Source organism: Trachurus trachurus (assembly GCF_905171665.1).
Source record: "Trachurus trachurus genome assembly, chromosome: 16".
In the NCBI taxonomy this organism is placed as follows: Eukaryota; Metazoa; Chordata; class Actinopteri; order Carangiformes; family Carangidae; genus Trachurus; species Trachurus trachurus.
This window is the reverse complement of record NC_139902.1, coordinates 9,007,103-9,032,491: the sequence shown is the minus strand read 5'-3', so window position 1 is coordinate 9,032,491 and position 25,389 is coordinate 9,007,103. Positions and strand designations below refer to the sequence as shown.

At 42.7% G+C, this 25,389-nt stretch overlaps 1 protein-coding gene across 1 annotated transcript in view; it reads right to left on the bottom strand.

Moving 5' to 3' along the window:
• slc9a1a (solute carrier family 9 member A1a) overlaps positions 1-22,997 on the bottom strand; it is a 28,542-nt gene extending 5,545 nt beyond the window's left edge. The window contains exons 1-11 of the mRNA XM_083990254.1: positions 22,647-22,997; positions 13,158-13,630; positions 11,182-11,432; positions 9,027-9,244; positions 8,065-8,267; positions 5,560-5,649; positions 3,481-3,551; positions 2,852-3,028; positions 1,818-1,944; positions 1,279-1,380; positions 349-430 (exon numbers count right to left, since the gene is read on the bottom strand). Coding sequence (XP_083846380.1) covers positions 349-430; positions 1,279-1,380; positions 1,818-1,944; positions 2,852-3,028; positions 3,481-3,551; positions 5,560-5,649; positions 8,065-8,267; positions 9,027-9,244; positions 11,182-11,432; positions 13,158-13,630; positions 22,647-22,935 — 2,083 coding nt within the window. The 5' untranslated portion in view covers positions 22,936-22,997. The remainder of the gene's footprint in view (positions 1-348; positions 431-1,278; positions 1,381-1,817; positions 1,945-2,851; positions 3,029-3,480; positions 3,552-5,559; positions 5,650-8,064; positions 8,268-9,026; positions 9,245-11,181; positions 11,433-13,157; positions 13,631-22,646) is intronic.
• Between the last annotated feature and the right edge of the window lie 2,392 nt (positions 22,998-25,389).

The window sequence follows — 25,389 nt, the reverse complement described above, 5'->3', positions numbered from 1 at the left end:
ACTGACTACATACCTGGACAGATTTTCTTCCCTTTCTGCTGCTGCTTCTGAGCAGGTTTGAAATCAGTACCTTTGCCTAAAATGAGACCAAACACTGGTTTACATGCCGGCTGGCACATGCAAACATATTTCCATCAGAGGGGGAAATATCTGTGGCTGCGGCTGTGAAGAACAGCAGTGCTGTCTGCAGTGTTACGTGTTCTGTGGAGCGCTACCTCGCCAGCCTCACATACTGTACATATAGTATAACGTCTGATCCCTGTGGGGTCGCATCATGGTGAATATCTGCCATTGTTTCAGGTGCTGCCTGACGGTAAAATGGTGGTGAGACATGGAGCAGGTGTTTACCTGAGGCCAGTCTGGCTCTACACATGGTCGGGGAGTCAGGAGATGAAGCAGGCACAGTCAGGTAGTTATTCATCTCTTTTATCTAGGAAACACACAGGGTATTGTTTGTTTACACAATGCATCTTCCATAAACATTTAGTATGACTACAATACAAAGCTGAGATGACAGAAAAATGACAACAAATAAATTTTCTTCCTCCTTCTCTTGTTTGGAAGCACAGCAGCCAAACTAAAACAGTTCAGTAATTCCCCATTGATAAATATCTGAGAGGAACTTCATTACAGTGATGTGCTGCTTTGTTAGTCTCGGCAGAAATCCTCTTGAGTCTGCAGTGGCTTCTAGCACATTCGATTTAACCAAAACAAAAGTCCATTTTCATTATGTAATTACAGGCAGACGAAATGGAAGTCTGTGGTTGGGCCACTCAGCCGTGCAAATAAATCGGCTCCCGTTTGTGCTTAGGAAATTAATTTAGGAGACTGAAGGTGGACTCTAATTAGAATACAAATCATAGGTTTGGCTGAATCATTTCTCTGCTGGTGGCCCTGTTATGAAATGAGAAAAAGCTGCTCTATATCTGCTGCCTGTGCATCTCAGGATTTACCACAGGCTGCTTTCTGCGATATACAGAGAAAGCTCCAAAAGTCGAAAACCATTTCCCAGAGAGAAAGTGATCTGGACTGTGTCTGCGTGCTGCTGTCGCCTTCCACCAATATTATGCTACAAAATATTGTTTAGAAGCCAGACTGCACAACGGCCTGTGTGGGACACTACCATGGTATTACCTGAAGATTTAGTAGCTTCTTAAGCACAGACGGATCAACAAAACATGTTTGGCTCAGTCACGGTGTAGCCAGATGTCAGTAACAACGCAGACAAATCTAGATTCATTCAGGAAGCGCCGACATGACAGAGACTGATGATCATACCTTCTTCTCCAGCTCAATCATCTTCTGCTTCTTAATAAGTAGGTCACCGAATCCATCTTCGAATGGATCAGCCACCAGAGTGTGTCTGTTGTAGGAGCGCAGCTGAGAGAGAAAACACACACTTTCAGGGTCAACAATAAAAAAAAAAAAGTAAAAAATGTGTAAAGAAATATTCTGTCTGTCATAGTCCTACAGAAGAACTCATAAATATGTAAAGAGACGAAGAAAAAGAGTGCACTGTTAATGAAAGAGGTCACTGACGTTATGATCTCCTCCAGGGAGGGTAAATCAATAAGAGGTGCTTTTCTTATTGTTTTACATCCCTGACGATTCGATTCAGTGTTGTGTAAAAGAATAAATGTGCCAGTACACTGATTCAATTCAAATTCAAAAACAATCAATACGCTTAAGTAATATGATAGAAGACAGGTACTTCAATATGGAGGACCACTAAGACAAGATGATGCTTCTTTAACCAACACCAATAAGGAAAACACACGTGACGATCTTTCTAGCTGATACAGCAGCAGCATTGTTACCCTCTGTCGTGTCCTCTGAAGGTTACTTCTGAGGATCTTCCTGATCTCCTCCTCCCTGCCTTTAGGCAGCTGAGGCAGAGCTCTCTCCACAGTCTTGGCAGGGGGAAGCTTCTTGGGCTGAATGTTCCTGAAAAACAGACAGAAAGAATCTGAGTCTGAGAAATAAAGAGGCCACAAAAAACTGTTTATCTAGAAATGCTGACATTCGTTATTAACAAAGCATGCAGTTTAACAAAGCAGACAGCTCTGACCCTGTTTAATCTCAGTCTGAAAGCAGCAGAGTGAAAAAGCAGTTTCTACTGAGATCAGTCTGGCCAGAAAACAAAACATCCCTTCATGTGTATCCAACTACTGTCTCCAACTTTTAATAACATTTATTCAAGAATGACTAATGCACTTGCACTGGATACTGAGACTGACCAAGGCTTCATTTAGGAATATATCACAGACCACGTGTTATTACACATGTGAAATCAATGAGGCCTGTGCAGGTGCTGTAGTAGGTTTCACCACACAAACACACCGTGGTAACCAGAGGCTCCTCGTCACCACATGGACCATGACAAGATGACCATATGGTTTATGTATCACTTGCTACCACATAGCTCAAAACTGTAACACATGCTGTTGTTGATGTCAGTCATCAGCCAACCACACTGCCCCTTAGACAGTGAGTCACAGCCATCAGATATCAGAAAACACCTTCACACCTGTGGGTGACATTCTTGTTTTTAAAGGATTTTTTTTAGCCTTGTAACTATAAAAAGAAATTAAACTTAAAGTAATCACCATGTCCTCATTTTTTACCACTAACAGTTACTGTTCTATTTATAACTCCACTGGCACCACTGTGGTTTGTTCAACTTGCTATTATAGTGTTGGCCTACATATGACCTTAACATCAAGAATATGTCAGGATTATTGTATAACTGGAGGACTATGTGAAAGGAAAATTCATAATAAATGTGAAAACTAGCATGGTGGATTCCAGTCACTTTACATGTGAACCCTCTATGTGGCTGTTCAACACTCACTGCATGGAAACGGTGGAGGGCACAGCAGAAGGCAGCTTGACTCCCCCTCCGCTCTCCACCAGCTCGATGGCCTGTTTCATCTCCATCTTGTGATAGAAGGCGATGAGCTGTGGCTCCTTGGAGCGTTCGCCCGCAATTAGGCACTTCTTCACATACTTCTTGTTGAAGCGGTTCAGTCTGGGGGGAGAACGGATGAAGACAGGAACCAGGGATGAAACGGAGACATGGGGGGAAGCAGAACAGTGAGTCAGAATAGGTTGGACAGAGTTTGTGTATTGGACAGAAAAAAGAGGTTTAATTGGGGAATTAATTACAGCAATTATTTCACATCTATTAATGTGTTTTCGCTATAGGGCTAAAATAATTAGCTGATCATGACAGAAAACTAACCGATGACAATTATGAAGATGAATCACTAACATAAGCCACTTAGCCACGTCAAACATTTGCTCCCTTTTCTGGTTGTAATTAAAGACACTTAGTTTGAGCTTCAGGAACTTATGATGAGTATTTTTCTGTGTGTGTGTCTTCCATAGCTCAACGATTGAACAAATCTATAAAAACGATAATGCTGCCCAAGTTTGCTAATGACTACAAGCTGTAATGTCAGTTCACTGTTAAATCCATACTTGTCCTTCCAGTGGTGGTGTCCATAGTGTCCACAGATGTCCTCTATTCCAGTCAGCAGGTGGTCGAGGAACTGGTATTAATAAGAAAACAGAAAAATGTTTCTTTAGAAATTGTCGGGACACACAACAAAAGTGTCACGTGCCATTTAAAGCAATTCCAATTCTAAAGAACTGATCCTTTTGTGAGACATTTCTAAGGTCTGTAGCAAACAACTTCAAAACATTTTTTTTTTTTTTTTTGGTCTTTAAATGCTACCAACAGTGAACACAGGGACTCTGGTACCACACATGTTCCTCAGCTGCATCTTGTACCTTCTCCCTCCCCACTGTTACCTCACAGTTAAAACATCCTACCAGGTAAGACTGCCAACATCGTTATCAACAACAGCAGGCAATGAGCTCTGAAAATGGAGTCCATGTGTGAAAAACCAGTGGCAGCAGCCTTGTGAGTGATGGCCCAGCGTTTATTAGCGGTGGCAGCACGCCCTGCTCGCACAACCAGAGAAATGCACTGCTGCGCTCGGTGTTCAGAGTGCAGCCAGCCCATAGGTCGCCCTGGTGTTGTGACTAAGCCCGCCGATGACAGCCTGGCAGCCAGTGTTGCTATGGGAACAAGTGATTAAGCAGAGCCACAGAAATTACTTCTGCTTTGTCACAAGTGACTGATTTATGTAAAGACTTCCCAACGCTGTGAGGGGGCGGGGTTGAAAAGTGTCGTCTTAAATAGATGCAACCATGCTTGAGTGTTCACACAGGAAGGTGAGAGGTAAACAAATGAAACTCATAATTAATACATGTATGCATCGACAGATTCTCCTTTCAATCACTTTATCTTTATTTGACAGTGAATAAAAGGAACAGGTGGACTTGTTGCTGTGTGAGGCTCAGACTCAATAAACACCGTTTTCTCTCTCTCATCTAGAAAGTTGCACAAAACCAACAGCTGCTCATTATGCAGTAAAGACACGTGTGACTGTTGTCTGCTTTTAGATATAACTTTATATTTCATAACTTTATATCCTGGGGTCATGTTTTCCTTTTTCCATTTCACAATTACTGTGAGTAACTTATCATGTCAGGATCCAACAGTACAGCGCTGTGTGTCAATCAAAACAAACCACCAACAGGGCAGGATAAAGCTCTGTTTGAGGATACGTAGCATAATTTACCAGGTGGGACAGCCTGACCCTGTTGAAGGCCGAATGTCAAGTTTTTACCTCAAACAGGTGCAAACCACTTGCCGAAATGAAATACACAAACAAATACACTCAGAGCCTCCGTACCAGAGGACTCCATTTGGATTCAACACCACGGCTACTCCAGTAGGATTGTGTACTCAGGCAGCTCAGTTAACTCTAATCACCCTTGTTTTATAGAGGAGGAGAAGCCATTAGAGAAACCTGCTCTTCTAGCCTCAAGCACTGGTGACTCACCACACACAGCCCCAGAAAGGGCTGTGTGTGTGTGTGTGTGTGTGTGTGTGTGTGTGTGTGTGTGTGTGTGTGTGTGTGTGTGTGTGTGTGCATTAGCTTAACACATGGGGATTGTGCACCATGGTGGTCACTCATGAATGTGCTTGACAGGCAAATACCTTGGAAACAAGAGGCTCTGCTGCCTTTTTAGAATCATTTTATGAAAATCTGTGGATGAACGTTCATTAGGCTGCAGTGTATGAGGTGAAGTACCAACTCACGGCCAGTAGGTGGAGGCAGCGATCCAAACTTGTTAAACTAAATGGCCTGAGAGGCTTGTTGGTGGACAGGGGGGTAGTATTGGTATCAAAACATAATAATTTGTGCAACTAATGTGCATTTCTCCGTCTTTCTGTACCTGTGTGTGCTGAGTAAAGAAAACATGGCAGGAAATTAGAATGAACAGCTCAGCACCAGCTTAACAAAAGGTGCCTCAGCAAAAGAGGAAGTTTCCCACATGACTTGCATTAATTTTGGTGATAGATATTTTGTAGCTGAAAGCATGTTAAAGCATTTTGTCATTTTATCTATCAGCTGTATACAGAAACACTTCATCACGGCTGAAGATGATTGGAGGGGAGAGTTTTTTGTTGTTGTTTTTTTTTACCTGGGTGTGGATTTCCTCATTAATGGAGCGCTTTGCTTCCTGTTTCTTCTTCACAGCCAGCAGCTCCACCAGGGGCTTGATGGTCATTCCCTGCAAGAAGGATGTGAGGAACCACAGATCATTTACTGTAAACACCCTAAACCTTAGCTAAAGACTGAGACAAGCTCCTATTACCCAAGATTTCTGTGTGAGAGTGAAATGTTAAAGCATCATACTGACATCACCAGAACAGCTTATCAGATCACACTTGTCCTGGTTTATAACGCAGGAGAGGCCATGAGAACTTTCTTTTCACTTCCTAAAGTCAAGTATGAGGCTGGTGGTATCACAAGTCACTCGCTGGCACATGTTGCAACAGCCGATTGATAAAACCAGGCCAGGTTCTCTCACAATCTTTCGCAACAGCTCTCAACTGTAAATCTCTCGCCAGCTCACAGTATCGCAACCACAGTGGTTACAGATTTTAGCTTTAAAAAATCTGCATCTTTAACAAAGAAATTCTAGTAAGATAAATGCAAAGAAATCCTTCCAGTCATTAGATGCTGTCACTGTAAACACAACTTGTGTTTACAGTGACAGCATCTAATGTGTGTTTGTTCCTGTGTGTCTGGTTGTAAAGCAGGATTTGCTGTTGTTGATTATTATACACCTTAACCTTCAACTTGAAGCCCCAATTCAGCTTCACTACTATCTTGATGTGTAATCCTGTTTTTCTATTTTTGGTCACTTATCAATAGGATTAAGAAAAATACATGACCGACAAAATGGCTGCAGGAACACTAAATCAAATATCAGTTTGATGTTTTGCTGCAGTTGGACTATAACTGATGTGTGGTTGTGTGTATGTGCACTTGTGCCTGTCTGCACCTAAACACTTGAGCGTATCACTGCTTCTTAAAGCGATTAAGCCGACTAGCTAGTTAACTTAAGCCTCAAGAAGATTTCTGCTCTTTTGTAAAACCCTGTGCTCTTACTATGCAAGCAAGGGAACTGACACTTCAATCACCTCCTGCTTTTTCCCCCCAAATATGACAAATGTATATTACATTGCTACATCTATTCTTTCCCTCATGACATATAACAAGTTGAGATGTCACGGTTGTCCCTTACGTTGCGCTTAAAGCCAAACAGTGCAATTAAAAAATCTCAGAATGTCAAGAATAAATTGCACCATCTCAAACTACACTATTATCCACCGTCATCCATGACACCATGTGTGACAAACCAGCAAACCATCACCAACCCTCATCCCTCCCTCGGTTCAGCTTCAAGTTCAGACATAAGATTACTTTGTAGGGATTTCGTCAGCTTTCTATGCTTGTGATGATGCTTGATTCACAGAAATAGAAAACATAATGCTATTTCTCTGCTAGAGCTAGAATATTACAATAGAATAGAATAGAAAAATACTTTACTCATCCCCCTGGAGGGAAATTCAAGTTTTTCAATAGCTTACACAAACATATGACAAAATAGATAAGACTCAACCCACACATGCAGAGCAATAAATAACCTACATTATATAAATAAACCTGAGCTTGCTTATAAGCCACTTTTATATACTAATGACAAATCAACAGAAATTGAACTCTCCAAACTGCCTCTGAATTATTATTGCATTGCAATTTACTATTAGATAATCTGGTAAATATGACTATTAATCATGATAAGTTTTTCACATGTATATGTAGACTCGCTCTCTTCTAACACACAGTTCTACTTTAACTCCACATTTAGGTCCTTCACCGTCCTCACCCTGCATCTGTCTCAGCATCAGACTGCCAGTGCTGAATCCCGCAGCATAAATAAAACATATTTCTCATCCAGCCTCTGAAGAGGGCACATGTCTTGAGGGTTTTATTTAGTTGCTGCCACTCTGGGTGCAGCTCACAGGAACCTTCCTACAGTTGTAGCAACGACGAGTGCAGACGCAGTACGCAGTTCTTAAAATGGACAAAATGTAACATGCACATTTTTCCGCACATGTTTGCTTTTGCTTCTGCATTTTTTTTTCATGTGAATTATCTCGCGTGCCTGCCTGTCGGTATACTTAAAAGAAACATCTTGAAATATAATTTTCCTAAATCCGCTTTGGCTGTTTGCTTAAGGAGGAAAGGACACAGAAATAAAATATTACCACTTAAGGTTGAGGAACTGACGTTACATCATGTAAGGCCATTTCTAGAAAAATTGAGCAAAAATATGAGCGTTCCTTTGATGTTCACTGCTCAGCATGTTTGAATGGTTCCAAAACATTTCTTCTGAACTAGACTGGTTTTGTTCTTGCGCTAGTCAGTCAGTGTGGATTCACAAAGGTCATGCCAGTGAAAATTCAAACTAGAATGACAAGGCAAATACACTACACCAAAAAGGAGCTCATTTGCAAACCAGTGTTGACGTGATGACGGATGCAAATGAGTGGGTAACATACAGGACTACAATAGAGCAACAGACAAACAGCGTCTAATATTTACTGTTTATAAGAATATAAAAGGAAACTGGTACCTGAACAAAGACTGTGAAGAAGATAACAGTGATGATGGCAGTGAGGAACATGTTCCTCATGGGAAAGTGCTCCTTGTCCAGCAGGAAGCCAAGGGAGAAGGCGATGGCACCTCGCAGGCCACCGTAGGCCACGATGAACTGGTCCTTGGAGGTCAGCTTTACAATGCGGAACTTGTTGATGACAAAAGTCAGGCCAACCACACCTGAGAAGGATAATGAAATGACAAACAGAGATTGGGTTTCCTTCTGTGTGGGTATGCTAAAGATCTAGGTCATGGTAGTAAAAACCTGTGTAATACTAAAGCATGCTTTAGAAAGTAGTTGGCACAGTAATAAAAATGACATGTGACTTGCAGTAAACCATTTAAAAACTGCATAAAGGCTGGGATGACTGTGTATCTGGCAGGAAAAGACATATTCAAACTGTTTTCCATCACAAGATCTTTTAGCACATGATGGAAGTGAAATGTGTTTACAAATGGTTACAACTCAGTCACAGACAGACAGCAGCTCTGTCTGCTCAGTTCCTGCTGCACGCAAGACAATTCAGGACACAACTCATCATTCTTTCGCTTTCAGTCTCTCTTTCCAACAATACTAATAAATCTAGCATGACAGATCATCAATGGAAAAGCTTGTGACAGCCTGAAGCCAACATGGAAATCCTCAGTGGCACTTCCTCACACACACCGACAACTCTTAGATGACACATGATGTCAGTGCGCCCTGTCCTCTTTTCTGGCACTTCAAACCCCCCCCCCCAGGGGTGAAATCAACTGATTTGCATGTATAAAACATAGAAATGACAACTGTTAGATGAAAAGCACTTCAATTAGAAATCTGCAGGGGGCAGCTGATGAAACAACAGCCACATTGTTGCATCATGGTATCAGAAAAATTAATTCACTCTCCTGCGTTAAACAATTACATTTAGCTGTGAGAAATACGGCGTTGTAGCTGACCTATGACCCGTGCCACCAGACACAGAAGGACAGTGACGGTGACGAAGGTCCAGTTCCACTGGTGAGGTCCGTCCACCGTGGCCACGCCCAGAAATATGAAAATGAGCGTCTCGCTGACGCTGCTCCACATTTTCAGGAAGTACTTGATGGTGGTGTGGGACTTGTGGGATATGTTGGCCTCCACATAGGGACGCATCACCGCTCCACATGCTATTAACCTGCAAGGAGAGAAAGGCAAAGCTTAGCTCAGCTGAAAGATACTGGAAAGGTTGAAGATATATTTTAATAGGTAGCATTTTTCCCAATTTCGTTTTGTCTTTTTAATCCAAATGTCCGGTTGTCATCTAAAAGAAATGTTGAACATGTGACTGAAATGAAGCAAAGTGAGATTAATTTTGACATTTTAAAGGAAAAGGCTATTTAGAAGAAGTGGTGGCTTGACTTGAGACAGTCTCAGAGCGTTCCAGTTATTTAGCCTGTTCCACAATGATCACAGAAACATGTGACATCGACAGAGATGTCACCATCCGTGTCTGGTTGCCGCTTCTCCATTTCATTCTTGTGTCATGCAGCGTTTTTATGTGAAAAGTGTGGAGACCAAAAAGGAAGGTTACCTTCCAAGTTACATAAGCCACAACTGCCGCTCAACATTCATCCCATTTTTACTTCATGTCAATATTGGTTTGACTTTGAAAGCTTTACAGAAATGACGAAGGGAATTCACACCGGTAAGCTGCATCACATGCTGTGAAAAACCACCCTGACAAATCACGTTGTGGATCTGGTGCACAACATGACAGCTGCAGGCACTGGGAGGGATTGTCCTTCAACACGACCACTACACGCTGAAGCTGAGGGGAGAGTCACACACATCATCTACTCCTGTCTTCTACATCAATAACTCCTACCACCTAAAACAGAAAATGGATTGATACATACTGGAGGAGCTGATGAGAAACAGAGAGCGTTGAAATGCCAGTAAATCCAAGCTCGGTTTAGGTGGTATTAAATCAGATTCATTCATTATATCACTGGTTTTACGGTAGTGTAATCTACCAAGATGAACAGTTGACTTACAGTCATAGGGGAGGAGCTGAAATTGATTTTCCCTGCAGTGGCAAGGTTGTATATAGACCTAGACGACTAATCACTGAGAGAGGATCCATATATTAAAAAGGTGCAACTGGATAGGGACAGCCCTGAAACAGCTGAAGAACTTGTCGACCAAAGAGCAAACACGGCACGGTAGATACTCACCCACATTGTAAATGCTGAACATAGAAGGTACGGTGTTTCACAGGGTACAGATAGCTGCCTTAGATTCTAGGGCCAACCAGGCTAAAAATACATTGCCTCCTTGTCCCGACATGCTTAATGCACAGTATGTTGTATAAGTAAAAGAAAGTACCTCCATGAAATTAAACCTGAAAGCTCTACAAGCGCCACATAAATGAAAGAATGAATGATTAGATTAGACTATTTGCCAATTAATTTAGCTTCCATAAACAGAAAGTTCATAAGCATTCAATTCAGATGGTAACAACAAGGGGATGTGACTGATCACATTCCCACATTCTACTGTCACATTAGTAGCAATGTTAAGGAGGAACTATGTAGGATTTTAAGCTTAACTATGCTACATTACAGCTTTGGAGTAATTGTGATGGTTTAATAAATGTTTCTTGTTACAGCAGCTCTCAACGGCTCTCTGCCTTCAGCGTGCGTGTCACTTATTGCGTCTCTTGGCTGAAAAACAACTTTGCAAGAGCTGGTGTCCCAGCTCTCGTCTCTGGGCACCGTGTCACAAACGTGCCCCATAATCTCTTGTTTATGCCAGATAAGACTACACAAATGTACATGCCGTAACATTGTATATGATACATAACGCTACGTACTACTCTAGTGATTGATTTCTCACCGGCCTTGTCGTAAACAAATGCACATGGTCGGGAGGAGTGTTAGCAAAACAGTGGAAAAGCAACCGGACTTGCATAGTTCCCCTAGTAGTATATAGTTCAGGAACAACATGAACTATATAAAAAACCAACAATTTTTAGTGTGCAAGTGTTAGCATGCTAATTAGCTCCTAATGATGTGTTATTCTGTGGATTCTATCTCTATGCCTATTCATATGTAACCGCCCTGAAAAACTTACGCCATGATGCCAGAGAGGTGGAAGACCTCAGCCGACAGGTAGGCCATGTAGCTGTACAAGAAGACGAAAAGTGGCTCGATGACACGCGTATGGGACGTGAAGCGTGAAGTGAAGGCAGCCAAGATCCCATAGATGGCTCCCACTAGGACACCACCCACCGCAACCACCAGGAAGGAGATGAGTCCAAGGAAAACATCCATCACCGTCACTGTTCCCACTCCTGCATACTCCTCAAAGAGGTGGTACAGCACCTAGAAGAGAGTGGAGAGGGGGAGAGAGAGGGGATGAACGGAGGTCTGGTGAAAACATATACATTTCATTCATCTTCAAGTAGGCAAAACCCTTTATACCCTTTATTGTGTAATGCTGAGTGTTGCTATTTTTCAAGATTGGGTTTTGTAGTAAAAGATAATGGATTGGTTTAGCCAGCAACTTCTGCTTGTGCCAAATGGAGAAAGAAAAAGAGACTTTAAAGTTCCTCACCAAGTGTTTTAAAGCATTGCACTATGGGAAATACAGACTCCCGCTATGCCAGACAGCCTAATCATGAAGATCAACCAAAACGCTGCCAAACGCTCCTAAGCTGATGAGCTTTGGCACTCAGCAGAGCCTTCACTCAAAACAGCCGGTGCCAATGATAACACAGTGCTGACCAGCTTGTATACGAGTGCACTGAAGCCCGACTTGTAGCTGAACATATGACCTGGAGACAATGGCCCTTGGTAAATGAGCGTGCAGAGCACTTGAGGGACATACTGGGGAAGACGTCTGGTACGATAAGCTTTTGCCAGCTGATGTCAAACGAACTAGCTGTTAAAACTAATGTTGATGACTTGGATGGCTTCAATGCAACCACTGTAACTTAACACTATAGAAGATGCTGTATTGAAACTGGCCATCCAACAGATGGTGTGCTGTGAGCCTGGAGGTATTATAAGGTGACAGGCTAGTCAGTTGATCATTAGGTTAAAGGGATAGTTCAACATTTTAGCAAATCCGCCTATTGCTATAATCCCTATAGTCATAGGGGTAGGTTCACTATCTTTAATTATCGGTGCATGTTGTTTTGAGATCCGCGGGGCAGAGACGTGAGCTGCTCAGCGAACGGTACAAGTCTCTCATCAAATACACAATCCAACAACTCCAAAACATAAGTGGACAAGCTGTGACCTGCACATTCACCTCACTATAAAAATAATAACGTAACATTACAAGACGGAGTTGTTTTCAATAGACGGAACTACTTTCCAGACACGGCTGTTGGGTGGAGGGATTTCAAAAGTGCAAGTAGTTCTGAGTATTTACTTTGTGTGTCGTAATGTTACATAATTATACATGATTATTTCATAGCGAGGTGAATGTGCAGGTCACAACTTATCCATGAGAGCGTTTTGGAGTTGTTGGATTGTGTATTTGATGAGTTTGATGAGGGACTTGTACCGTTCGCTGAGCAGCTCACGTCTCTGCCCCGCGTATCTCAAAACAACATTGACCGATAAATAAAGGTAATGAACCTACCCCTATAACTATAGGGATTATGGCAATGGGCGAATTTGCAAAAAAAATGTGAACTTTCCCTTTTAACAGCTGAAGTCAAACTATAAGGTTAAAGCAACAGAATTCAATTGCACCACTTCTAATTGGTCTAATTGTAACATCACAGACTGCTGGGCTAAACATCCAGTGTGTTAATTTGCATCAGTGAGACAGTTCAGAAATTACTTGATGATGCTCTATACAGGAAGCACTGCAGCTTGACTAACTTATGGCAATAAGGATAATAACAGAGGTTTCTGAGAGCTACAACCAAAGCCTCACTATAGTGTAGCATAATCTATATTATTGACAGAGAACTTATCTCATCCTCTTATCTCCCGCCCTCTTGTCTCAGAGTCTACCTTTATTGCAGTGTCAATAAAACAATACATGAAGCAAGAAACCACACTGTGCCCTATTTTTTTGTTTCCGGCACTCACCACAGTGACAGCGTCGTTGAGCAGCGATTCGCCAAACACCAGGATGTGCAAAAGCTCATTGATGTGGATCTCCTCAAACACAGCGAGCACAGCGACGGGATCCACGGCCGAGATGATGGAGCCGAACAGCAGGCAGGACAGCAGGTCCAGTGAGTGGAGGTTCGACGGGTTGTTGGGCTGGATCTGACACACGGCGTACAGCAGGCCCCCCACGAAGAAGGCGTTCCACAGAGTGCCCACCACAGCGAACATCAGGATGGTGCCCATGTTCTCCATGAAGGGACGGATGGGCAGGAAGTAGCCGGCATCCAGGATGATGGGGGGCAGCAGGCAGAGGAAGAACAATTGGGAGTCCAGCACTGGCGGGACGTCCTCTCCAGCTAGTTTGATGAGCCCCCCCACCAGCAGGCCCACCACGATCAACAGGCAGCTCTCTGGCACAATGCTGGACAGACGGGGAATCAGGTGGAACCCTGGGAAATAGATGGCACAGGAGGATGAGATGCAGCGGCATGTTGGGAGACAACGAACAAGAACGAGCGAGTGATAATTCTGTGCTTCAGGCCAAAACGATGTTTGTAAGTCTGTGTGTGTGTATGTGTGTGTGTGCCTGCCTGCCTGACTGATAAGTGGGCGAAGGTGTTTGTGGGGAAGATGAACTGGAACTCCTCCCATCAGTTTTGCTACTTTATAAAACGACAACACTGCAACGCAATCTGAAGCTTCCTGACACAACTTTACAAGAGCAATCAGCTGTGACATGCCACACTTTCACAAGAACTAGCACCACCCAGGCAACAGATTCTAACTTCTGCTTTAGATCTGGCGGACACTTTGATGGTGCATTGTCCTCTTGAGTTAAAAAAAAATACACCATTACAGTATGTACTATTTCTACACATCCGTGTTCATTTCAACAGAAAATAAATGTATGCAGTGCAAAGTTAATGTTTGTAGGAAATGCAGAAAGCACCGACTTCTGATTTTTGCGTAAATAAGACCGACATATCACAGCCTGCCTGTCTTTATTTCCTTATTTCAGGTCAGACAGGTCTGTAATACAAAACTTTTGAAGAACTGATTTTCTCAGCATGCAAAAAAAAGTAGTTTCTCCTGTCTCTAAGCTATGGGTTGTGGAAGGAACGTGAAAAATGCAACAGGTGCTGTGTAGCTTCTGGTGCTGCCACCACGGTTTTGTTAATTTTGGAAAGAAAAGAGAGGGAAATAATATGCAAAACACTGATCGTAGACTAAATATCACATGACCCTTTAACTCCAAACATTCAAGCCATGGCTGCAATTTAGATGCAGTATGTTTGCAAGGATTCTATATAGTGGAAAGTTTCCACATAATTGAAATAACCTTTTGCAATTATCCACAATTTGCTTGTGGCTGTGTGGCAGACATGTCCCACAGCACAGGAGCTCAGCAGTGAGTCTCAGGAGACTGTTAATGCTAATGCCTTTACAAACAACAACACCTACTGCCTCACAACTGGCAAAAGCTGTTTTACTTTAGAAGCCTTTATTTTTGACTCCAAAGAGCTTCCTCACATAGGGTGACTGAAGCTGATATGGGACCACATCCATATATCTTTACACTGAGCTGCTATGAAAGTTTCACATGACATCATAAACCTTAAGGCGACATAGAAATGCAGGTAACGCGACAACCAGAGGCTTTGCTTAAACAGTAAGCAAAACAGAGATGAAGACTTCAAAAGAGACAGCTGCATGCATCCCATAGTGAGAAGTCTTTGCTCTGCTATATTTACTGTACACTATTGCAGCACAGGGGCACGCCATTTTCCAGCTGGCACAGCACAAGCTGATGACAACAATGAAGAAATACGAGCCAGGTAAGGTTACATGCTCACACACAGGCTAAACAAGCATATAGGGGCAGATAATACAACACTGTATATATCATTAAATACTGTAGATCTTATCATGGTGAAATTCAACTGGGAACCGCCTGCAAATAATAAAAACCGCTCGAATAACACTCTGAATTTGACATGCTTTTGAGATTTCATAGAACCTAGTGCAAACACAATCTCAGACAGAAGCTGGTTGAAGCTCTCATGTGAGATATGGCACCTGCTTTCTGTTACATGCCTCAGAGGATTCACTGCTCTTCTGAGTGGCACAGTAAAACCTGGTGTTTGCAGCCTCTCTCTCTCTCTCTCTCTGTTTATATCTGAGATAGACACAAAGGGAATGATGTGTTTACTGAGCCATGTCAACAAGTTGTTTTATAATCCACCCAGAGCTACCACCATTACATGGAAATAGCTATCCAAAACATTGATATTCAAACACGATTTCAATCCACGGGACTCTTGGACAATAGCTACCACCGCAATGTATGTGTTCAGCTATCAATAATGGAAGAAATGACAGCAGCACCATTTGACACAGTTGCCACCACAGGGTGTGCTCCCTCCTGAACAAATACAGGAGGGGCATCCAGGTGAACAGCCCAGGCCTGATCCACATACATTTGCACAATCAGGATGCTGGAGAGCAGCTACGTAATATTCACTCATTAGCACATCACACAGTTTGTTGACTAACAGAAGCGCCTATAAACAGATGTCACCAAACAAGATTTACTAGTAAATGAACTGTTCATCATCAACACACAGGAATTATGTGCCCTCCAGTTTATCATTACAGTGTTACATGGTTTAACAGTATGTGAGCATTCAGCAACTGAGCTTCCTATTGAAAATACAAGACATCTGAGGTAGGGGGAGGTGTGTACTCGGGCAGTTGGGAGGACAACACTAATAGTGTTTCAGTACAAAGTGCTTCTCTGTGGGTTATCCAGCTGCATGCAGCTGTAGGTCTGGAGCTCAGAGGAAAGACAGTGAGGAAGCCTTTATTCAAAACCGTCTTCGGAGGCCTAATATCCCCACAGCTACATGTCAGAGCGTTGAGTGCTCTTCTCTTTTCAGTCAACTTCATTAGAAAACAAGCACCACTCACATCTCCATAGAGGCGCCATGTTCACAAAGATATACTGTGATACCTGCCAAAAACATGTTAAGCAGGAACCTCATGCAGCTCATCCTTGACGTTGATGTGGCGAGCAGGATGTAAATTCCACAGCAAGTTTGGAAACTATCTAAAGCACACAATCACTCCAGAAAAAAGCATCAAAATTAAAACCTAAATTAGCTCCGTAAATTAGCACAACACCTCAACCCCCCTAAAGACACTGCTGCATAATTGAGAACCATGTGTCTAAATCTCTTCGAGATGTCGGCACTTCGGAGATCTCTGTTCAGTGTGAGGGCCCCGAGATTAACACAAGTGGCTGACGACACAGAGATAACAGGAACAGGCTTTCCTCAAAGATCATGCCCACGGTAGTTTATTACAGAAAGATTCTAACAGTTACTGGGAGTTTGTAGCACAAAGACTTTAAAAGCTCCCCTGGTAACAAGTCAAATTTAGAAAACACTTTAAATGTGTGTATGAGGCAAACATGTTTAATGTATTTATAGGTCTCATTGATGCAACCAGTTGTGAATTGGAAAAGTTTATATAATTTCTAGGAGTGACAGCCTCATGATGACAACTAAAAATACACAACTAAATGTAATATCCAACGAGGAGTTCTTCTTCCAGACCCTACACCTTGAGTGGCCACTGGTTGTTGAGCAGTTGGCTGAACGGTGGCTTTCTGGTCAAGTACACAGCTAAAAAGAAATCGTAATAGAATTTCTGAACTGAATCTTGAGGGTGGCCTGAGAAACCAAGTGGAGGTATTATTAGAAAACAAGGAAGCCCATTCTCCCTCGTGTGAAGTGTTCTTCCGAGTGACATTAAGTAATGAACCCGAGCCAGGGTACTTACAGCTCACAGCTTCCACCCCCCGTGTCATGATCCATAAATAGGCCACAATGAACTGGCACTTGAACCTTATTCAGGCAATAAAAGGATGGCGGCCATATGAAGACTGTGATAGTATTTTTCTTTTTAAATATTTGAATAGAAACACATCAGATTAAGTTTTGTTGGAGTCCTATTCCTGCCACAGCGGTTACATGGCAAAACTGAGCCTGGACAATTTTTCGTATTGTAACAACACTTCAAAATTCACACATTTTTGATAAAAGAAGATTGAGATTCTACCAAAACATTAGCCTAACCCCATTAAGATCAGTGGGGAGGGACATGAATGTTAGTTTACAGTACAGACTTTTGAATTCCTCAGGGAAGACTAGCAAATGGGCATGTGTCCATATATTACATATTATACTTATATTTGAAATCTCATTAAGAGCAGAGGAATAATTGTAACTCACAGGAATGTTGCTTCATTCTCAAGGGAGGAAAATGACTCAGCAAACTGTCTAAACTGTTTTTGCGTCTAAGCTCCACAAAGACAGTCACTTAAACAAAAGCTTCAGTAAAAAGGATAGGCAGCGCTGCCCTCGCTGAAAGGCCAAACAGGTCATGGCTAGATGGACTAAATGTATTACTGCTGAGGCCTCAAGCAGTGTTACACTGAATACTAGATCCAGGAATGACACTCTTAATGACCCATTATCATTCAAGCATGACCAGGGGGGACAAAGTGAGGACTGCATGCTGCACAACCAGCAGGAGACAAAAAGCCATTTCAGCTTCAGCACTGACCCATCTAAATGTAAAAAACTTTCAACACATCCGTGACCACGACACAAAAGCCTCAGTGAGGAAAGCCTGAAGCATCCAACCCAGGCTAAGTGGTGACAGTTCACACATTCTTAAATCTCTCCTGCATGACTCCATTTTTGGTCGCCCGTGCTCATGCAGTAAAGAGCCATACCACACAGGATAAGATAGCGAAAAGGAGGCCAGTGAACTTGAAAGAATCACTCAGGGCACACATCTTCAGTGTTGTCCAAGCGTATGTATGGAGGAGACAAGAGGTAAGTGAACTCTGGAGAAAAACTGAATGTAAAACACATGTGGATTTTTCCTTGCCCACATTCTTGAACTATAAGATCAAATGGTTCATCCCGGCTGTCTGCGAATAACAGCGGGCGCCGTGTCCTTGCTCCACTCGCTCCCGAGAGCTCCCATGCAGCAAGGTTATTGAAAACCAGTAAAGAGTAACAGCTCTTTCACTGGTGTGCATGTGTACCCAGTGTCAGCACGGCCGGGCACTTGCTACACATTAGACTTTCCACAGCCGGAGCCTGTTTCCTGTTGCCAGGTGACTAATTGTACGCCGCTGACAAAGAAATCTGTTGGCCTGAGCACGCACAAAAGACAGAAAATATTTAAACAATTCCTTTGTTTGAAGACAGATTGATACGTTTGAAATTACACTGGACTTGGCTTTAAAACACCGCAACACTTTGATGTTCTTTACGGTACGGGCCTTACTGACAATGAGTGCAGTGAAAAAGATAAGCCTTTTGTGAGTCAAATTGTTTGATGCAGACCACTGTGCTGCTCAAGTTGCTTGTGCAAGTACAGTGTTGGTTTAAATTATTAATAAAGGCCTGCTGCTGGTATATTTAGGACACATCTTCTTCAATGCCACATCTGCACAGAAAAGCAGTGCCGACCGACCTGAGCCGGTGATTCCTTGGAAGGGTGGATGTCTGAACTGTGGTGAAAGTTGAGATGTTAACACCACAACACCACTGTTGTTGATCCTTACTGTAGGACATCTATCGTAACTAATGAGAGTGGTAGTGTTCAGTGGTAGTATCAAACGTCTGTTCAACATTAGTATGGGATTTGTAGATTGACTCTTGAGGGTATTTTGTGAGTGAGAGATAGCCTTGCTTCATAAAGATGACAAACACTAACATAATGACTAAAACGTCTTTGACACACGCCCAGAATGGACAAGCATCAGCTATTTTTCATTATTTCTGTAAGAGTTGTGAATACGGTGGTTACTGACTGGATATTGTTTACTCTTGGTAACTGCTAGGTAAGGATTTATAAGATTAGGGGCCAATCAAAAATGTTTCTTTGGCATACAGCTAAGTCATAAGCTAAATAGCACCTTGAAGATAAGCTATGGATAACTTGTGACACATTTACTAAGGCTTTGCTAAAGGTGTGGTTGTAATGAAGCACCTCAGATCTTTCCCACACAGACATAACAGATAAGGACAATGTTATGACCCATTTTTTGTTAATGAATTTACCATGTCCTGATACTTTACAACAAATGTACTCATTGAACCTACTCAGGCAGGTTCTTGTCAACATGTGATCAGACACCCAGTCTAAGGTAATAGAAAATCAGTAGTTGTAAGATCTGGGCACGCTGCTCATCAACAAAATGTAGCGACTAAGAACATAGTAATAGTATCAGGAGGCACCATGAGGCACAGTTACACTTCAGGAAGGATTATATGGGTGAATTTAAGGTCAAGCCAGTGATACTGATAATGTCTCCAACCGTAGTTATCCGTTTACTGTATGCTATTTACTGTAGATAAGATATCTTTTAAGGTATGGGCAGGGCTCTTAAGGACCCATTCACTCAGCGATTCTAACAATTGCTGCTTTTTTACAAAAAATGATGTTCACCGACACAACTCTTAGAAAATTAAACCTTTGCGCAGTTCACAAATTCAACCAAACACTTTCAAAGCTTGATCTCCTCACAGAGTCATGTCAATGCACAAAAACAAAGACGTGACACCACCGTGGGGTTCCTCAGGCAAACAAATCCAATGAGAGTGGACAAAACAACTGAACCTTTGTGGATTCATAAACAACTTAAAATATGACAGTAGGTGTATCTGAGTAAAATGTGGTGACAATAATGTTAACACTCATAGAAGACAACTTGGTGAGGTTAAAATTCTGGGTCATACACCACACCACACCACACCACACCACAACAGCTGCAACACTGCTGAGCGCCATTTATATTTGCTCAATCAGTGCAAGCTTGAGTTGACCAAGGCATATCAAATATTTCCATTTTATTAGCAAACTCTACCGCAATCTGCGAAACCTCTGTGGTTTATGACATACATGACTAAACAGCCTGTCTGTGTAAAACTATGCCATCTGTGATGTTATCACTGTATTGCTTTATGACTACTATTATCTGATCCAACACTCCTCACACAGTAGGGCACTAGCACTTCAAGTGTTTTTATATTTTGCATTCTTGTTGAATAGGTCAACATTATATCATCACAAATGAGCTAATAAACTATAAAACACACATTTTGTTTTCACTATAAGGCTGAAATTCACTCCCTCGTCTTCACTCCTACACATAGGACTCAAGCTTCAGGTTGCAGTCAAACTCCCACTTTAACAAATACCAAAGCAGGATTACAACAACTCGTAATGTCTTATAGTGTGTATGTGTAACTTTCGTGGAGTGTCACAATTACGTAACACACACCTTCTCCACAATTTGTCTGTCCAACTGTGAATTATAAATGGAAGGTGAGACTAACTGGACTTGTCAGACATGTTACAAGGGAGAACAAGCAGCATCACAGTCATCAAAGTTATTACCAATGAGGTGTGTCCCACTGCCTACACATACAGTATACAACTAGTCAATATAATCATATCTGAGCTCATCAGTCTGAAAGCCAGTGCCTTGTGAATCTACAGTAAGTTTTATACACCCTATAATAGTACACTTGTTTTCACTGTTTATAACTGCCGGTGAGTACTTGTTTGATATGTTACATATTACCCTGATAACATCAAAGTGAAACAAGGTCATTTAGATAAAAGCGGATAAACCTATTCTTCTTGATTATGAATTAACAGATACTCTTCCAACGAAGACAAACACAAAAAAACTTCATGACATGAGGTATACTTCTAGTTCCAATAATAGCGTTGTCTGACAGAAGTGTTGATTGACAGAAGACTGAAGATTTCTCATGAATATATGGACTTTCACTCTTACTTCAATACAACAGGGCATTTTCATGGTACAGTAATATTACATCTCTGTGGTTTATATTCCCATGGAAATCTTTTGCACAATTCAGGAAATGTACTTGTGTGAAGACTAAGGGGAGAAAGGTACCATGCACATAGGCAGGGTTGCTTAAAGGATAAATGGATTGTGGCGGGGCTTTTAAGGCTGTATGATATTGGGTACATGAAGATGAATCGGAGACATGGCCAAGGCTGAACAGTGTGGCAGTCACATTAAATTACCCACATCCCATTTTCAGCTGTTCCAAGATAACCCGAGGCTTAAGGTCACCACTCTCTTACTGCTGCTGTCAGCTTATTCAATCCCGCTTCTTTTCCGTCTTCCTTCTGCTTGCATAATTCCTTCCACTCACTAACTGTCCTTGTCCTCATCTCTCATTTTCACTCGGTGTCCTTGAGCTATGTCCTAACGGTGATCCTCCTGAGCCAGGTGGTCCCTCTCTGGCTGCCCTGTCCCCGGAGATACTGGGCCTCTCGCCCAGACAGTGAGGCAGTATCTTCCCTGACTACAGACTGGTGCTCAGTCAGGCCCCTGATGTCACACGCAACTGACAAACTGCTGGCTCTCAGGAAAGATAGCAGGGGACAATGCAGTGTTATGTGGAAAGCACAACACGAGGAGGGGGATTGACGATAGAGGGAATGACAGGACAGTGTATAGAGGAGAAAAAGGACGTAAAGAGACTGCAAAGGAGTGGAGAGGCGAGGAGGGACACTAAAGTGACAGACACAAGGAAAGAGCATGACAGAAACACACTCAAAACCACGAGGTGTCAACTCTAATTTGCCTGTTGCTTCTGAGACAACGCTCTTGACAATATTGAAGGGATTTGGCATAGAAAAGTGTAGCAGGAGGTTCCTCGGTGTTGACATTTTGCCAGGTTGTTGCTTTCCAACATCCAGACTGCTGCATCAAGCTGCTTAGTCATCACTGAAGCAGGGAGTACGTAAGCCTACAGGTCCAGAAAGAAGAAAAGACCTTCTCCACATTAAACTGACAGATCTGATGAGTAATCTGCATTACCAGCAATATAGATTTACTCCTTGTCAGTGAGTAAACTGAGGTATTCTGGCACAACCCTGAATCAGCATTCTTAATTGCTGTGCAGAATACAGCAAGTGATGGGAAGGTTTGGTGGTCAGAGATTAGCCTATCTGGTGATTGTGAAATGATAGGTTTGATCTTTTTTTTCTGTCAATCATTGTAAACCCAGCCTATATATAGGCTAACAGACTTGTAATCTCAAGATTTGTATGTCAATTATGTTATCTCTTCTGAAGTTAACTAAATCCACTATGTGATCCATAGGTTTACAGTCTAACCAAGTCTTGCTCAACACGCGATTTTGACTGTCATGTTTGATGAGCTGGTAATTGTGCATTTGTAGAACAGGCGGCAAAGGGCTAATTTACCTGCGCTGAGTAGCTACACCTGAATAACAGCTTCTCATACAACCCACCGCTTACTCATGACAACGCGAGCATTTCCTGGAAGGGCTGACGCTGAAGCTGCAGCACAGACGCACACATCCACATGATACTCACCTAATTTCATTAAAGAAGCCAGGAGAACCCATAATGAGATTTCGAACGGCTTCTGTATGTGCTTGTAGTCGACGCCGATCACAGGAAAAGCCTTTTTAGTGAAGTTATGTCCTTGGTCCGCCTCTTTGTGGCCGCCTGTGTTTTCCTGGTGCGTGACATCCGGAGAGCTGGCAGCTCCCAGGGTGAGCACGGTGCCCTCCAGGAGCACCAGCACCGTCAGCAGGAGGAGTCCCCGCTCCGGTAAACTCCTCACGAAGCTCACCGGGCTGCACGAACCTGTCGAAGGCATTTTGTCTCAAAAAGATAATAATAATAATAAAAGAATAAAAGTTGGTAAACGTCCGCTTGTAAAGCGAGGAAGTTCAAGAAGTTGTCTTGAATGGAGTTAGTTACAACTCCGTGACGTCAGGTTAGTTAGTTAATTAACCGACTCTTCCACCGTCGAACATTCTAAGAACAGTAACGGTCGGTGGTTCGACTAGCTTGAACCGAACCGAGAGTCCATTCTCTCCGGAGACGTCAGCCAGCTCCACTTCACCGTCGTCAGGTGAACAGTGGTGCTCACACAGGCCAGAGCAAGAGGGCAGGAAACGCCAGGGAGGGTGATGTGAAGAGTTTATTTTTCTTTCTTTTACAACAGCCCAGATAACAGTGTTGTAAAAGTCGAACCTGTCCTGTTCGTTTTATCACAGCCGCGTCCCGCGAGTTTCTCTGTATCTTGTGTCACTGGCGATCAATGTCGTCGTCGGTGAAAGATGTCATTGTTGATGCTGGAGGCAAAGCGAGACACAGCGGCATCCCCCCCTCCACGCCTCTCCTTCCCCTCCGACAGCCCGACAAAACTCCGTCCGTGAGGCGGCGGTGCTCTGATACTGACCTTGAAGATGAGCCACACTGCTGCCACATTGCATTTTGCCCCGTGTACCTTTATGTATTTCAACTTTTTGACATCAGTGTCCGTGAATGCGGCATTTTCCTCCCCGAGAGGACAGGACCTTGGTCTGGGGCTCAGCTCAGAGTGGGGGTAGAAGAAGGAGACTCGGGGCGTGATGATCCCCGGCTTCACAGGCTTGTCCCGGGCTGTCAACCCAAGTGGCGACTGCTCTGTTCTCATCGGTGTTTAGCTTCATACAACCTTCAAAACGCACACCCTTTCGCGGAGGTTTCGGTGGATGGGAGGAGGCGGAGGAGGAGTAGAGTGGAAGGGGAGGGGGATGGCCGACTATAGTGACACCTATAGGAAAGGAGGTTTAAGGTGTACGGGGATGTTTAAAAAATAAAAAAATAGGCTACAATCTGCACTCTTGAAAATATTTTTGCCCATATGAGTAACTCAACATAAAAACCTGAGTCTGTGTTGTTGGACAGTCATCTGATAGGCTAATGCATCTGGCAGGGATGCTGCCCTGCATGCCAGAAAACTGCAGTCACAGCCCAGCTACATCGGCCTACAGTGCAAAGGTTTGATTCTTTTTAAACAACCCTGGCAGCCCTCATATAGCCTATTAAATTCAGCCTGTCACTTTTTATTTCATGAACTTAAACACAATATGGCGGCATGTGCACTGGGCTTAATACTCACCACTTTTTTCCCTTCACTTTGCCAGCTGTGAAGCACAGAGGTGGTTCTGCTTGGGGGTTGTGTGTGGCCAGAATGGAGAATGGATTACACTAAATGTTAGCAAAGTCTGGATGCAAATGTCCTGCAGGTAGTCAGGGCCAAGACATGGAAACTAAGACACATAATGTCACATAATGACAGTGATCAAGAGAAAACCTTCAAATCCAACATGAACTGGAAACACAAACTGAAGCTTTAGGGGTCCTGGAAGTGATGTGCAATACCGAAAGCAAGAACAGAAAGAATCTTTGCTGTGTACAAAACTTGCAAACTATTTACTACTAAATGTCATAAACATGCTGCTCAATCCTTTTAGTATTTTTTCCCTCAATGACACCTCAGCAGAAGCTCACTGTCATGGCTGTCATGTCAGCTTTAACATTAACTAACTGCACCCCCTCACTGATGTGTGTGACTACTCCACTGAAAACCTTTACTGTATGTTATCTTACCAACTGTAAGGGACCACTCCCACAAGTTTCATCACAATGAATTATTGTCTAGCCCTTAGCCAACCCTCATCACACAAATATAATCATGGAACTGTGCCTTCTTCTCAGATGATGGAAATTATGCCTGAGGAGACCAGTTCGCTCATGATCTGAATACTTAAGCAGTGATATTCACAGTGGGGCGGGGGCTGAGACTGACCTTACCAGGAACTGAAAGCTGGCTCTAAATGTAATTTATGGACATAAACATTTATCTAGGAGGATAGGGGTCAGTTATGGCTCTCAACCAGGAACCCTATGGCATATATGGATCAATGCACAACCCCATAAGTGAAGCAAGATGGTTATGTTCAAAGGTAGTTGTACTAACCATTATAGGCTACTATGTAATGTTGTTTTTGTCTGTGGTATGTAGCTGTGACGGCAGCCTTGGAAATTGCATTACAAGTTTAAAATCATGACTCAGCGTATGAGTGATTTTCCAAGTCCACCCTCTAGATTTAGTGACATAAAATTCTACTATTAACAAAAACAGGCCTGCTGTTTTACAGGGAAGGTTTATCAAACCAGTAGTTTATGTTTGTGCCAACTCAGGGTCTTTAAATTAGAACTGTAACAATTAGTTGATAACTTTATATGATTAATGAATGGCTTGAGTCTTTCATGCAAA